Source organism: Podarcis pityusensis, assembly GCF_964106645.2.
Source record: "Podarcis pityusensis genome assembly, chromosome: 2".
NCBI lineage: Eukaryota > Metazoa > Chordata > Lepidosauria > Squamata > Lacertidae > Podarcis > Podarcis pityusensis.
The window spans coordinates 61,404,592-61,419,542 of NC_138029.1; the positions used below are offsets into that span (position 1 = coordinate 61,404,592).

The 14,951-nt window shown below is 40.0% G+C and overlaps 1 protein-coding gene across 4 annotated transcripts in view; it reads left to right on the forward strand.

Moving 5' to 3' along the window:
* Positions 1-14,951, forward strand: part of PKD2L2 (polycystin 2 like 2, transient receptor potential cation channel) — a 30,973-nt gene that overhangs the window by 12,050 nt on the left and 3,972 nt on the right. For all 4 annotated transcript variants that reach the window (XR_013983214.1, XR_013983215.1, XM_080996313.1 and 1 more), the window contains 8 exons: positions 2,935-3,105; positions 4,156-4,337; positions 5,103-5,223; positions 7,955-8,056; positions 10,736-10,812; positions 12,002-12,056; positions 12,381-12,460; positions 13,563-13,683. Coding sequence is in view for 2 of the 4 variants with exons in the window: in XM_080996313.1 (XP_080852439.1) it covers positions 2,935-3,105; positions 4,156-4,337; positions 5,103-5,223; positions 7,955-8,056; positions 10,736-10,812; positions 12,002-12,056; positions 12,381-12,460; positions 13,563-13,665 (891 nt within the window). In the remaining 2 variants the exon portion in view is untranslated. The remainder of the gene's footprint in view (positions 1-2,934; positions 3,106-4,155; positions 4,338-5,102; positions 5,224-7,954; positions 8,057-10,735; positions 10,813-12,001; positions 12,057-12,380; positions 12,461-13,562; positions 13,684-14,951) is intronic.

Here is a 14,951-nt window from a genome sequence, read left to right on the forward strand (position 1 = left end):
CTGGCTACATTAAATTGATTATATTCAGAGTGGTCCTGTATTTATGTTGAATCCAGAGGCATTGATTGCAATCCCTGCTCAGTCTTGGTTTCCTTGGGTGCCACTAGATCAGTCAGATATAATGTTAAACTTTGGCTTTTCATTAGAAGAATGAGCCAAGAGCCTCAGGGCTCATGTGTTCCCTTTTCCTCCAGATTTTGGTTCCATTATTGACTAGCTAAGGTTTAGTGTTATGTCAAAAAGTGAAATTTACCTATGATTTAATGCAGTGCTTTTTTCTGGGGGTACGCTGGGGTACACATACCCTTAAACGTTTTGTGAATCTAAGTTTTGCCTCATCGAGGGGCAGTATTTCAGTATTAGTAGGAAAATTTAGAGTACCCCTAAACAATATTTATAGAAAAAAAGCACTGGTTTACTGAAAGAAACTAACTTCAAACTTTTGTTGATTAAGGTAGCTCCTTTCAAAAACCATAGCTAAGTTCAACCATAGTTCAGGCATAATGCTGAACTGCAGCTAATTGAAAATTGAAGGGAAAACTTTCAATTGTCTCCTTGCAGTCTGCTCTCACCCATTTAGGATGAAAAAGCAGAAATTATAGGATAGATATCACCTTCCTTTTGGGAGGAAAATTGATACCTAAATTAGGAACAAGCTTGTCTGATACCTCTTTTGGGCCTTAAGCAAGGATTGGATTATTTCTTGTTTTCTGCTGTCTACTACTCCCTAGTAATCGGGGTACAGGGAAAAGAGAGTTCCCTGATCCCCACCCATCCAAATATTTTTTATTTATTAAATTTCTATACCACCCTTCATCTGAAGATTACAGGGCATATTACAATATAAAAATGCAAAAATACATACCATAGTAACAAACAAATATAGTACCCCTCCACACAGTTTAAAAGGCCATAGATTGTATAATTAGCTAAAGGCTAGGAGAAGAGAAATGTTTTTTCCTTGCACCTAAAGATACCTAATGAAGGGGCCAGGCAAGCCTTCCTGGGGAGAGCATTCCACAAGGGGAGAGCCACCACAGAGAAGGAGCCCTTTTGGCCTCTCATGGAAGAAATGTCTCAGATGATGATTGCAGTGTCTGGGTTGGTTCATATGGGGAGATGGGTGCAAACTTCCCATCCGCAAAAAGCCTGTTGTATCATGGCAGGAATTTTGTGGTCCACAAAAAGGCAACATCAGATTGATAAAGAATGGCAGCTCTATAACAGTAGCTAAAGAAACAGAGTCCCTATCTTTTTTCCATCGAAAAGGCTTGCACTTTATCATTTTAATGGCCTGCCAGTATTTGGGAGCATTCCAGGTGACAGCAGAGCTTTAAGAAAGAGACAGATACAGAGATAGAAAGAGAGACAGAGAAGGGATGTGAAAATCTAGTTCAGAAGGTGGAGACTTTTTCAGCAGTATCTGGATAAAGGCAAATCATTATGTCATCATCCTGTCAGCACAGGGAGAAGGGCTGTTTTCAGTCTCTGAGGTTGCTACACTAACATGTAAATACATTTGCTTGCAAACTGTAATAATTACAACAGCAATTCTTAATCCTCATTTTGTATGCAAATAAATGAAATTCTGGGACTCATACTGAAATCTGAGGGAAACTCACCTCACACAGAATCCTTTTAGGGGAAACCATGCTAAGCTAGCAATAAAACTTAAATGAGTTCTTTATGTACCCTAAAACATTCTATTTCAGGTGACAACTATAAAATGATTTAAGATGTGTGTATTCCTTGCCTGAAGAAGAATATTAATGTTACCCTCATGGTGAAGAAGAGCATGGGTTATGGCAGGGGTCTGCAACCCGTGGCTCCAGAGCCGCATGTGGCTCTTTTACACCTTTGCCGCGGCTCTGGAGTGGATACTAGCGAGGGGAGGAGGCGCATTGTGCTGTGGCGGGCGCTGTACTGGCTGTGACGTCGCATGGGAGCGGTGCGTGCTTTAGTCACGCACCATCCCGACGTCACCTTCCCGCCCGCCCGCTACATTGTAAGGGGCATGTACGCTGGTCACTGCATTGAAAGGGGGCATGTACGCTGGTCACTGTTTTGAAGGGGAGTGAAGAACACACACACACAAAAAGGTAACTTGTTAATTTAACATTTATTTCTATGAGGAGGAGTAATTCTGAGGGGTCAAACAAAGAAATATTAAAAAAAAGTGACAAAAAAGTTATTTTTATAATGACGAGTTTTGCGGCTCCCACTTTTTTTTTCTTCGGAAACGGGTCCAAGTGGCTCTTTTTGTCTTAAAGGTTGCAGACCCCTGGGTTATGGTGTTTCATAAAATAAAAAATAAAATAAAATAATAAAATAAAATAAAATAAAATAAAATAAAATAAAATAAAATTCTCCTCATATAGATACTGAGATACCCAGAGGGCCTTCTCGGTAGTGGCGCCCACCCTGTGAAACGCCCTCCCATCAGATTTCAAAGAAATTAACAACTATCTGACATTTAGAAGACAGCCCTGTTTAGGAAAGTTTTTAATGATTGATGTTTTAATGTATTTTTACTCCTTTGTTGCAAGCCGCCCAGAGTGGCTGGAGAGGCCCAGCCAGATGGGTGGAGTATAAATGATTATTTATTTATTTACTCCCTACATACATTTTAATAATAATAATAATAATAAATTTTATTTATATCCTGCCCTCCCCAGCCGAAGCCGGGCTCAGGGCGGCTAACAACAATCAAATAATGCAACATTCTAAAAACATTCCATTATAAAAATTAATTAAAATCAAATTGATGGCAACCATTAAGCAAAAATTCTGTGCAGATTTTAATGCATATTTGGCTTATAGGCAGATATGGTTTACCTCTCGTAGCCCTTTATCAATCAACTTCATTAAGATATGAAGAAAATATCAGAAAAATAGAAATTGTAACCTCACAGACGTTTGCTTTTTTCCCTCCAGTTGTCTGTTTTTGCTATTTTCTTCAATGTTTACCGAACTATTGAAGTGTCCAGATTGATGGAAAGTCTGCTCTCCAATTCAGAAGCTTATCCAGACTTTAATTTCCTTTCATTTTGGCAGACCCGTTACAATAATATGATTTCAGTGAATGTATTTTTTGCATGGATAAAGGTACTGCTGCTCACATTACTAAATATATTGACAATGTTTTATTTTCATACTTCTCACAGAAAATTTTCAAATTTTCTCTTAGAGATTTTAAAGAGCTATCTGAAGAATGTTTGCATAGGTGTTTATAGATCTTTTCCTCTTTCCTCCACATTCATAATCTCTGCCAAGGCTTATCCCTTAGGGGACTATAGTACATTATTTGTCAGGGAGACCCTAAAAAATGCCACTTTAGTAACATCCACTGTTATGTTCTTTATCACCTTCCTTCTAAAATTGCAGCCTACTTAAGGTATAGGAGTGGGGAAAGCTGTTGTGTAGTATTATGGGCTGCTAATGTGACCATGAAATGACTTGCATTGCTTTAAAAAAATGGGTTAACTTTCCACTAATCTTGGTCAAGGCTGGTCATTCAGTCACACTTGCTCTAGCAGTTACTCCAAATTCCAAATATGTCCGTTGGCCCAAAAAGATTAGAACACCCTGTTCTAGTGTAATGTTCAGAAGGGAATTTCCATGGAGAGAATGTCATGTTCCAGTTAAATAAAGAGCTTGTGCATTTCCCACATTTATTTTCCCTTTTGAACTTAAACTGGAAGTGCCGTAAGAGAAAGTCCCCATCACTCGCTCTTGTTTTACAGTTTTAGTTAGGTTACCAGAGTAGCATGGGATCTCACACTAGGGACCAATGTAATGTTTGAAATTGGGCTTAAAGGTCCACTGTTCAGTACCTCCAATACTGATTATTTTAATTTATATAAAGAGTTACATAGAATCTCCAGCAGAAATCCTTCCTCTGGAAAAGGGAACTGTGTGAGCACTGGAAATGATCTATAAGCGCTAGAAGAATGGGATATAATTTTTTATAAAAATTCAAAATAATATGTCTTTTATAAATAACTCCATTTCTCTAGTTATTTTATTTCAGGCCCACCTGAATATTAATCCAATTTAGTATTGATTTCCTGCCAAATTTAAGCAGGTAACTTTGAGCCCCTTCTGTTGGCTTGGTCTTTGTCCCACCACAATGTATCCTGTTCTATTTTCTTCCAGATATTTAAATACATAAGCTTTAACAAGACCATGACCCAGCTGTCTTCCACTCTATCCCGCTGCGCTAAAGATATCATCGGATTTGCCATCATGTTCTTTATCATCTTCTTTGCATACGCGCAGTTGGGTTATCTGGTCTTCGGGTCTCAAGTGGACGAATTTTCCACTTTTCAGAATTGCATGTATGGAGTCTTCCAGATTGTCTTCATATAGTTCTGTGGTTAGTTAGAGCAGCGTTTTCTTAAGTGAAATGCTAAGAGTGCCTGAGGTGTTTTATAATGGCATGTTGTGGGATACCTGAGCTGCCTGGTAAAAGTATACAGCTGGAATGGGCAGTGGTGGCACAGCAGATCTTGACTGGGTGGGCAGAGTGACCCATTTACTCACAACCATTTTAAAGGAGCTCGCATATGAAACAACAGTATATCACCAAACCCCTCCCTCTTCAGTTCTCATCCAGGTACAGGGAGACATGGTGACTGTGAATGAACATTTCGGCATGCAGCACACGAAGTGGATTGTTACCTAAGCCAGCCTTTCTCAACTTGGTGCCCTCCAGATGTTTTGGACTAGATACTTTGACCCCAGCCTGCATGGCCAATGGCCAGGGATGATGGGAGCTCTCATCCCATCATCAGTTTGATGATGGGCATCAGTTTGAGCAAGTTTGAGGGCATCAGTTTGAGCAAGGCTGTGCTAAGCTTTTATGCCTAAATTGTTTTGCCACTGTACACGCTTTGGGAGCTATGCTGAGGTGCAAGGTAAAAATCTTAATAATAATAAAATCAGCTAGTCACTATAGAAATAGGTTTGAAAGCTCAGAACATATAATCTATGGAAGCCAGTGGTTGATATTTTTAAATTGAGTATAAGCTGTACCATAAGATTTAACCTCAAAATAAATTGTAGAAGAATATTGTATACTGATACTTTTTCTCCCTCTCAAGTTTTACCCAATTTCGCATCGTGCTTGGAGATTTTAACTTTGCCGAAATAGAGCATGCAAATCGAATCCTTGGGCCAATTTACTTCATCACATTTGTGTTCTTTGTGTTCTTCGTACTGCTGGTAAGTAGTATTTTAGAGGATTCAAATTAAATACAAATACAAATACATATATAAATAAATAAATAAATAAATAAATAAAGTAAGTAAGTAAGTAAGTAAGTAATTAAATCTCTGTATTTGGGCTGGTGTCAGAGTAATAAAACGTAGTACACATGTTCATAGTTTTATGGGACAGTGTTTAAATGATCATATATTGGCTTAATATGCTGAGATATCAATGTCCCTTTTGTTAGCACAGTCAAGTACTGTTCTTTTCAATTTGCAGTGCAAACAAATAAACCAGGAAAGCTTCAATTAACCATATTCCAAGCCACAATTTGAAGTTGTTTTAATACTGTGGTTTGTTCTCAAGCTGGTAACCATAGTTTCATGGCTTAGATAAAACTGGCAATTATGGTTAATTAGAGACTTTCCAGTTAATCATGGCTTGTACAAAGGGAAGAGTGAAAGCTTGGTGTGCAAGCAAAAGTCGTGTTTGTATCTTTGCTTATTAAGCTGAAAGACTATTGTTATATATATTTCACCAAAGTTGTCATATTTTAATGGAAACCATGAGCACCAGAAAGCCAACAACGAAAACAGCAACAGTATAATCCTATGCATGTCTTATTTGGAAGTAAGTCCCACTGAGTTCAGTGAGACCCACTTCCAGGTAACTGTGTACAGCAGGGTTGGGAATTGTGTGGTCCTCCAGGTGGTGTTCAGCTCCCTTTGGCCCCTAGAAGTATGTAACAACAACAACAACTATTATTATTATTATTATTATTATTATTATTATTATTATTATTATTGATATGCTTCCCATCTGACCAGGTTGCCCCAGCCACTCTGGGCAGCTTCCAACAAATTAAAACATTAGACACAGTAAAACATCAGACATTGAAAGCTTCCCTATACAGGGCTGCCTTCCTATGCCTTCTAAAAGTCAGATAGTTTATATCCTATAGAATTGGCCTGAGACCACTCACTTACAGAAGTGCAATATGGTCTACCTTCTGCTGGAATTGCTTTTGAGAGATACATTTGTAAAGCACTGAGGCATGACTTTAAATTATTCTGCTGTTTAAGCATTCAGGGTTGACACTTACTTCAGCAGTCCTTGCAGTGCTAAGCTTAGTAATGGTTTGTTAATGAGTCAGGGAAAAAGGAGATGTGGCAAGGAAGCAGGGATGCAACAAGAGGGAGATGGAGAGATGGTAGACTGCAAATGTTGTGGAGCAAGGAGCTAATTTTAGAAAGGCTTACCATTCTTATTTGTCTATTCCCTCAGGTTTAGAGGGTAAAGTTAGAGAACTCGAGGTGGGGCATGAGTTTTCTTTTTTTATACTTTGTTTTGATTATGTTGCCCTGCCAATTTACTGTGATGAACCTTCAATACTGAATAACAGAGCCAAGTTGCTTATGTAAAAGTAGGCATGGTTATAAAATGTAGGTGCACATTTTCATATTTGCCACTGGGATGTTGGAAGATGAGAAAACTAAATCATTCAGTTATCCCAACCTTATTTTTCCCAAATAGAGGTTTGTAAACATGGGGTGCTTTTGTTAAGTCTGCAGTCTTATGAAGTAAGCCCAGTTGAATTTCCGTTGTAAGCCTTTGCTTACATCAGTGCTGCATCATTTCCCCATTATCTTTTGAAATCTGACCTACCCACTTTCCTATTCCTGTGCATACCTGGGGGTCTTTTTGCACACAGATAGCACACAACTTTACTTGTAAGCCAATTCACAGCCTATGCTGAGGGGCAGGTTCAAGCACTTAGTCTGTCATCATGATGAGCAGCCGTGTGACATACTTATTTAATTGGAGATGGTTAAATACAGTAGAATAGGGGACACGGGTGGCGCTGTGGTCTAAACCACAGAGCCCAGGGCTTGCCGATCAGAAGGTCGGCAGTTCGAATCCCCGCAACAGGGTGAGCTCCCGTTGTTCGGTCCCAGCTCCTGCCCACCTAGCAATTGGAAAGCACATCAAAGTGCAAGTAGATAAATAGGTACCGCTCCAGCAGGAAGGTAAACAGCGTTTCCATGCGCTGCTCTGGTTCTCCATGCTGGCCACATGACCCGGAAGCTGTCTGCAGACAAACACCGGATCCCTCAGCCTGTAAAGCGAGATGAGCGCCGCAACCCCAGAGTCGTTCGTGACTGGACCTAACGGTCAGGGGTACCTTTACCTTTACCTTTAAGCACAGTAGAATACAGAATGGAATCTTCTCACCAGTAAAACATCCCTGCCCCTCATTTCAAGTGGCATGGACAATGTATCTTGTAGTCCAAGATACATCCAAATATCATGAGGAAAATTGCAATCAAGTTTGATTTGTACCTCATTATTAAGGTACTAAACATGACACAAAATTTGGAAGTAAAATCCTCATCAAGGGCGCTAACCAGCAATTGATGTGATGCCCTACGACAAACTGAGAAAAAAATAGTGGGTGTAGTCAACATATTAATATTGGGACATTGGAAGGAGTTGTAAAATTAATAAAAACTACTATTAGCCAGTATCTTGCAAGGTTGGTGAGTTGTCTTCTATTATGAATGCACTAATTTTTCTTATTCACTGCACCCTGCAGATATTGTTGACTCTAATCGCTGCTCTGTTGTATTGACTAATCTGGCATCATTGCTTTTGACTATAATGGATCAGATTAAATAACCATTGAGACCCCTGTCTGTAAGTTCAGCCTCTGATTTTGTGACTCAAAATTCTTTCTCTTTTGCACAGAACATGTTCTTGGCAATCATTAATGACACATACTCTGAAGTGAAAGCTGATTTTTCAGTCATCCCAAGCAGAGAATTTGAGATCAGTGATCTCATTAGACAGGTAAGCACCTATAGGTGTTTCTTCATATTACCATTGTCAGCAACAAAATAATGGCTGCTTGTTAATCATATCTTGGCTTAATAAGATGAGATGTGAAGAAGTTTCATTTCGTACCTGCAGCCACTTTCCTGCTCCCTTTGTTAGAGCAAGTAAACAAGACAGGAAATCTTTCCATCTCATCCTGACTGGGAAATTAATGGTTAATGGTTTCAGGACAAATGAGTATATTAAGACTCATATAATGGTTTGGAGTGGTTTAATATCCTGGCTTGTTCCAAAGCTATCATGAGGACAAAATGGGAAATTATAGTTAATGGAAAATTTCCTGGCTTATTTTCTGTTCACACAAAGGGAAGAGCTAAGTGGTTGTGTGTGTAATCAAAAGCTTGTTCATATGTCAGCTTAATCACGTGACTATTTTAATAATAGATAATAGATAATAGAATCTATAATGAGTAGTTACTGACTACTTGCTTTATTCATAAAGTCCTTTAAAGGATCAACCTGGTACTACTTCCTATAGTTCCAATTAATTGAGATGCAATTCACTTGGCTTCAATGGGTCTGTGGTTCCATAGACAATGAATGGGGTTTTGTCACCTCATTGTTTGGGTTGCATCTCCTAAATCAAGGAGTCATTTCTGGTTGGCTGCATTTGTGAGGCTGGGAAAAATAAGAAAGTCACCACATGATTCCAACCTTATCTTCGTATTTAGGGGCTCAACCATCCCTACATTGGGATTATGTGGTACACCTTTTGTGACTTGTGAAAACTCCTTGCATCACTTTATATTACCCATGTCTTCTTTTTGAGCATATGATATTTTTAAGCAGGTTACTAGCAATGCCCCATTTGGTTGTGCAGAGCCTGGTGATAGGGAGAAACATGTGTTTGGTGTGGCTGATGAATATGTAAATCTAGTTTAATTGAGAATCTCATGTGAGATTGGCTTATTTAGGAGCAGGGGTTTTTATCAGCCCCCCAAGTCGCTGTTATTTATTATTCATTTGCCAGGTGTATATTTGCAGTCACTGCATATTCAGAAACTACAAACACTTTCTGCCTCATGCTTGTGTAGACACCTTGTTCAAAGCCTGATTAATCCCAAATTCACCAGTGTAACATACTACCTAATTTAGCTTCCGTTGACTTTTTTTCTTATCCTTATTCTTGGGATTTTGAAGAAAGGCTGCTTTATTTTAAGCAACCGAGCATCTAGAGGATGAAAACAGAGTGCAGAAATACACATCCTGTGATAGGATGTTCAAGTGACAGGTGTCATAATTTCTAACATCTTGAAATAAAAGCATTCCCTCATTTTTAAAAGCCAAGGATTGCTTATTGCTCAGATATGATCATGGGGAAAATATGAAGGAGGCTCATTTATAAAAGATACCATGGATATTTCCAGTACATAGAACTCCCACCCAAGTTTATTAAAGCTGTTTTTCACAGCCCAGCCTCTATTTAGTACTGAATGTATTGAGACAATGGTTTTTAATAAATACATACAACAACTAAAATCTGTGAGGACAATTACAAGAATGGTTGCCAACTTTTTATTCCACCCCCCCCCATACAATTTTATTAAAGTTTTTCCATAATACAATAAAAGAAAAGAAACTAATTAAATAAAAACAATAACATTAAAAGAAAGATAAAAGAAAATGCAGAGTCCTCTCTCAAAGGTAGCTCTTAGCCCTCACATAGAAAGAGGTAGACTTTCCCAGCTCTCACCAGGGAGCTTTCATTTTTTCTCCTATTTTCTCACCCTGGCAGATCTTCCCTTCCCTACCTCTCATTCAGGGTCCTTCACAGCACCATCCATCACCAAGAATGGTTTCCAAGGTTTTTCAGTTGTGTGTGTTTTTACCCAGTATGCCGCTTAAAATTAATCTCCAGAATCACTTATAAAGAGTACCACTTTTTTTCGCTTCTGTTTTCTTCCTCACAAGAGATTTGTGTGTTCTAAGTTGTGCTGGAGACAGATCTGAGTAAGTGTTACCTTTCATAGTTCAAAAATAGACGAGAAGAGGCAGCTTGCTTGTTTGGCACAGTAGCCAAAGATGGTGCATACTGAAATTGTTTTGCATTCACCAGAGTTGCATCCAATTTAAGGGTACAATTCTCTGTCCCTGGAATGGCATCCCAGTGGCTATAGAATTTTATAGCTTTGACTGTATCTGGGCAGAGCAGGACTTCAACTATTCCTCCTCCAACAGTGGGAAGGTATATATCTGTGGATCCAGGAAATCTTTGCATCCTCTGAACCCAAATCCTTTCTGTTCCCCTGCTATGTGCCCAGGATGGGTTTGGGGAAATATGTCAGCCCTCCAACCAGTCCCATCGTTTCTACCCTCACCAGCACAAAACGGTTGGGACTCAGGATTTGATGGGTCTATGTTGCCCCTTCTCATTGGTTTCCTCTGCCCATCTGCCTAACACATCAGCATTCCCTCTTAAGACTCATACATACTACAAACTTTGAGGCTCCAGCATCATTTTCAGCTTTCACTCTTTCCCCACTCAGTTTTGTTTAACTTCCATTTGAAAAAGTTTCTGACAACTCAGAAGCTTATTCACTATTTTGTGACATCTCAGTGAGATATAATGAATATATTGCCAAACTATGGTTTTGGGATATCCACCTAACAGTGCTTTCTTTATATTATACTTAGAGTTACAATAAAGCTCTAGTCAAACTCAAACTGAAGAGGCAGACATCACAGACAGAAGACTTGTATGGAGTAAGCAGGTAGAAATCACATGCGCACCTCAGTTTTCAAAACCTTGAAACCAAAAAAGTATTTGCTACGTCAGCTGTGTTTTTCAAGCTTGCAATCAAATCTAATACACTATCAAATCTAATGTGCACCCTAATTTTCATGACGTAATTAGGCCAAAAAAGGTGTGCATTACATTCGAGTAAATACAGTATATATCCCATATACTATTTAGATAGAAAGAAGGCTCACAAGAGAATTCCGTTACTGTTGCAGCATATGGTAGAATCCATGTTCTGTTGCAGTCAAATGGCAAAACTGATTACGGTGCTGCTAGACTGCATGTTAAAGTTTTGAAATAAGGGGGTGGGGAATCTACTCCCAGTCCTGTCACATGTAAATTTAATGTCAATCAATCTAGATGTTTCCTGAAATGTATAGCCATTGCCATCCTATGTCTGTTCTTATCTCTTGGTTGAATATGTGTTATTGAAAGTAGTGTTTGCTTTCTACCACATCTTACCACTTGCTTGGCTGCTGTATGCGAGGGGCAGGGAAATGCTGAATGGCAATAATAATCATGTCATGCATCTTCTTTAACTAGATATAATTGTGATGTGGGAGGAAATGTGGGTGAGCAGTGGGGATAACTTTTTAGGACCCTAAATTTATGGAGCTTTGTTCAGTCATCCTTTAGCATTAATTGACTGATTACCTGCATTCAGGCTTTTTGGGAAGAAGTGGGGACTTAATTCTTTTCACACAAAAAAAGATCTACATTTTACACCAGGTTCCATTTTGTAGTTTGCTGACATCAGTTTCACTCAAAGCTGTTTCACAGCAGCGAGGAACCTCTGGCCCACAAAGGCTGTTTTGAGCTGGTGTTGCCCACCTCTTACTCCCCTGAAGTCATATGACGTGAGGTGTGGGACTGATAAAGCCATGAATGCCAAGGGACTGTCGGGAGAGCACACTAAGGTGTGTGTTCCTAATTGCTCCTTTCCTGTGGGACTTGCATTTAATGCTGTATGCGAGCACTGCTGCCTTTTACAGTGATCCGATCACCCAACATCATAAGATATTGGATGATTGGCCTATAGTGTGTTGGCCACTGCTTGATCCAGCCTACTGGACCAAAGTGGTTCCCCACCCTTGCTGTATCAGGAAGTGGCCATAATATGGACTGTAATTGTGTACTGTGTTTTATTGCATGACAATTAGAAGCTCCAGGACAGATGTGAATAAGAGCCTCTCCAGAGTTGGTAGTTTGGACAAGGTAAGATTCTTCTGCTCTAAAAACTTGATGCTGAATTCTGCACACAAGACTACAGGCACGTTCCCTCTCTTTTTGGCTGTTCTCTGGTAGAATCTAGCATTCATCTGACCCTGCACACATTCTTTTCTTCAGGTAGTGTGTGTTTGTATGGATCAGTAATAGGAATGTGTTTTAAGGACAGAAAATGCCTAGTCCTTTCTTCTTTTATACTTCTGCACTTTGTATAATGCGACTTGAGCATGTGAGCAATGCAGCACGTGAACATGGGAAAGTGACTTAATGATGGCTGTTTTTCTTTGTGTAAACAATATTGTGTCTCTACAGGATGTTTCCAGGAAACGGAAATCTTATGGTAGCTCATCCGCAGGACTTCAGAATGCAGTTTCTTACACTGAATTTCAAAGGTATGCTGCTTAGTGTCATAGTCACTGTTGTCTTCAACCCTTTCAGACTGGGATTCATGTTCAGGCCAAATGTATTGGAGACCCACTTGTTAAGCCCCCCCCCCCCTGGGAAATGCTGCTTTTGTGACCCAGCTGAGTTCAGGAGGGGAGAGTGCTCTTGTGCTCGAATCCTGCTTGTGGGTTTCCCACAGGCAATTGCTTGGCCACTGTGAGAACAGGATGCTGAGCTGGATAGGCCATTGGCCTTAGCCAGCAGAATCTTCTGATGTTCCTACATCAGATAGTAATCCAGTAATGGGGTCATGATACACCAGTTGAAAACTAATGTATGAAGAGACAGTGTGATCCTCATTTGGACAGTTTTCCACCCCAAACAACTTATTTATTCATTTTAAAAAGCATGCTCCTGATGGGATCATCTGAACTACCCAGTTGGAACTCCATAATGCAGCTGATCCCTGCCCAAGCAGGGCTGCCTCAACGCTTCTCAAAAGCACTGTTTCACATAGCCACCATCACCCCATTTAAAAGAGAAGGGGGGCAGCTGCTTCAAACAGTGCTTCTCCTTTCAGAGGTCCATGGGAAGTTGATCTTTCCCAAAGGTAGCTACTTCCAAAAGTAGCTGCTTTCTTTAGCTGCACATACTTTGTTCCCAGGAAGGAACAAGTGCACCCAAACAGCCCTTTTCAGGCCATCCCATGTTACTCCTTTCAGCTTCTGATTTGGGAAGTGGAAATGGGCTGTAGGGACGGTGTCAAAGAGTAGCACTGGGAAGGAGAAGTGGCTTCCATTGGACAGAAACCTATTCCCCCGCAAGGCACACTCCTACTGCCCATCAGCTCATGGGTGGATTGGAGAGCACCTTGCTCCAGCAAAGGAACCACCAAGAGCCCACATTAAGCTCCCAATTGTTATTTTGAAGCCCCACCCTCCACCTAACATCATGTAGGATCTCAGGTATAGAGCAGGTGGGTGTGGCTTCCCAAAAATGGCTAGTTGAGCCAAATGAGGAGGCGTGGCAGGCTAAAAATGATTCTAAAGCCCCGCAGATGAGTTTTCTGTTTGTACGTTTTGTTGGATTTTGATTTTTTCCTTGTTCTAGACTTTCCAGATATACAGCAGAAATGGAGAAACAACTGAAAGAAGTGACCTATAAGCTTGACATGCTTATGAACGCTGCTCCTAAAACCACAGTCTCACCATGAAAGCTACAGTAGGGAAAGGTAAGAGAGCAGATTTTACAATTGGGACCCAGTCTGACTGAAACCTTAGATGCAACTTCTTATGCCTTTCAGAAGCAAGGTTGCCCAACTTGTCTCAGTATTTGTATAGCTGCAGCACTGGGAAAACGTTCTAGACTCTAGAATGTAGATGTTGAAAGGAATCCTTCCCCAGCTTATGAATTACCCCCTCCATTCAGGTGCCCTGCCAGTTGCTTGGGTGAACACCACATAGATTCTGAGAAAAAGCTACTTCATAAAGTTAAAAAAAAGGAAAGTTCCAACCAACCAACCAACCAACCAACCAACCAACCAAAGTCTAAAGATGGGGTTGCCCAGGAGCTATGATTGCTTGCCTCCTCCTACTAAATGTAAGGCAGAAGAGCTGCTTTTGGCATAACTTATTTTGTCAACAGTAGCTTAACAGGAAGTGAGAACTGTAGGCATGTTACATAGCCATGAACATATGCACTGAACACCTCCACCTACTGTTTTATTATGTGGCTGTTTGGGGGCACTGTACTTAAACCCAGGCAATCAGGTTGCAGCTGTGGGAAAACACATAAGAATATAAATGTTTTAAAAGATAAGGCAAAAGCGTTTTCCTTCATTCTTTAGAGCAGCATTGGAGGGGCAAAGAATAAATCTCAATTTGGAACTGCTGGGAGCAGGCTGTCAAATGTTATAAGATACTAAATAAAGTTGTTTAGTTTTGTATCTATTGTATTCTATATTCCAAAGCCAGTTTGAAAAAAATGATATATTATATATCCCAATCCAGAAAAGGCAATTGCCACATACTTATCAGAAACCATGGACATACCTTAGAATCCCCAAGATCCCACTCCCCAAATTCATCATTTAATTGATTTTATTTCTGGATGTAAGAATTAAACAATTTTAAAAAGTGTAGAATTGCTAATGGGAAAGTATTTTGGAAGGCAGTATTTAGAATTGCTGTTCCCACCACACCCATGTTTATATGTTGCCCCAAAGAGGGTTGACCATGGTGGCTGGCCTTCAGCACAAAAAAGGTTAAGCTTGCCATAGATACACATCTGAATGTACCTTCAAATAAAAATGTTACTTTCAATAGGACACATTCATTGCACAGTTCATCACCCCCATGTCAGTGCAGCTCCAGGTTTGTGTCTGCTTCCCACTGAAAGTATCGGAGTACTTTGTGTGTATGTGTGTGTCCCCAATGGTGAAGTGATCTGATTTACACTCCCAGCTAGTGTTTTCTGGACTAGGGTTAAGACTGGAGAAGT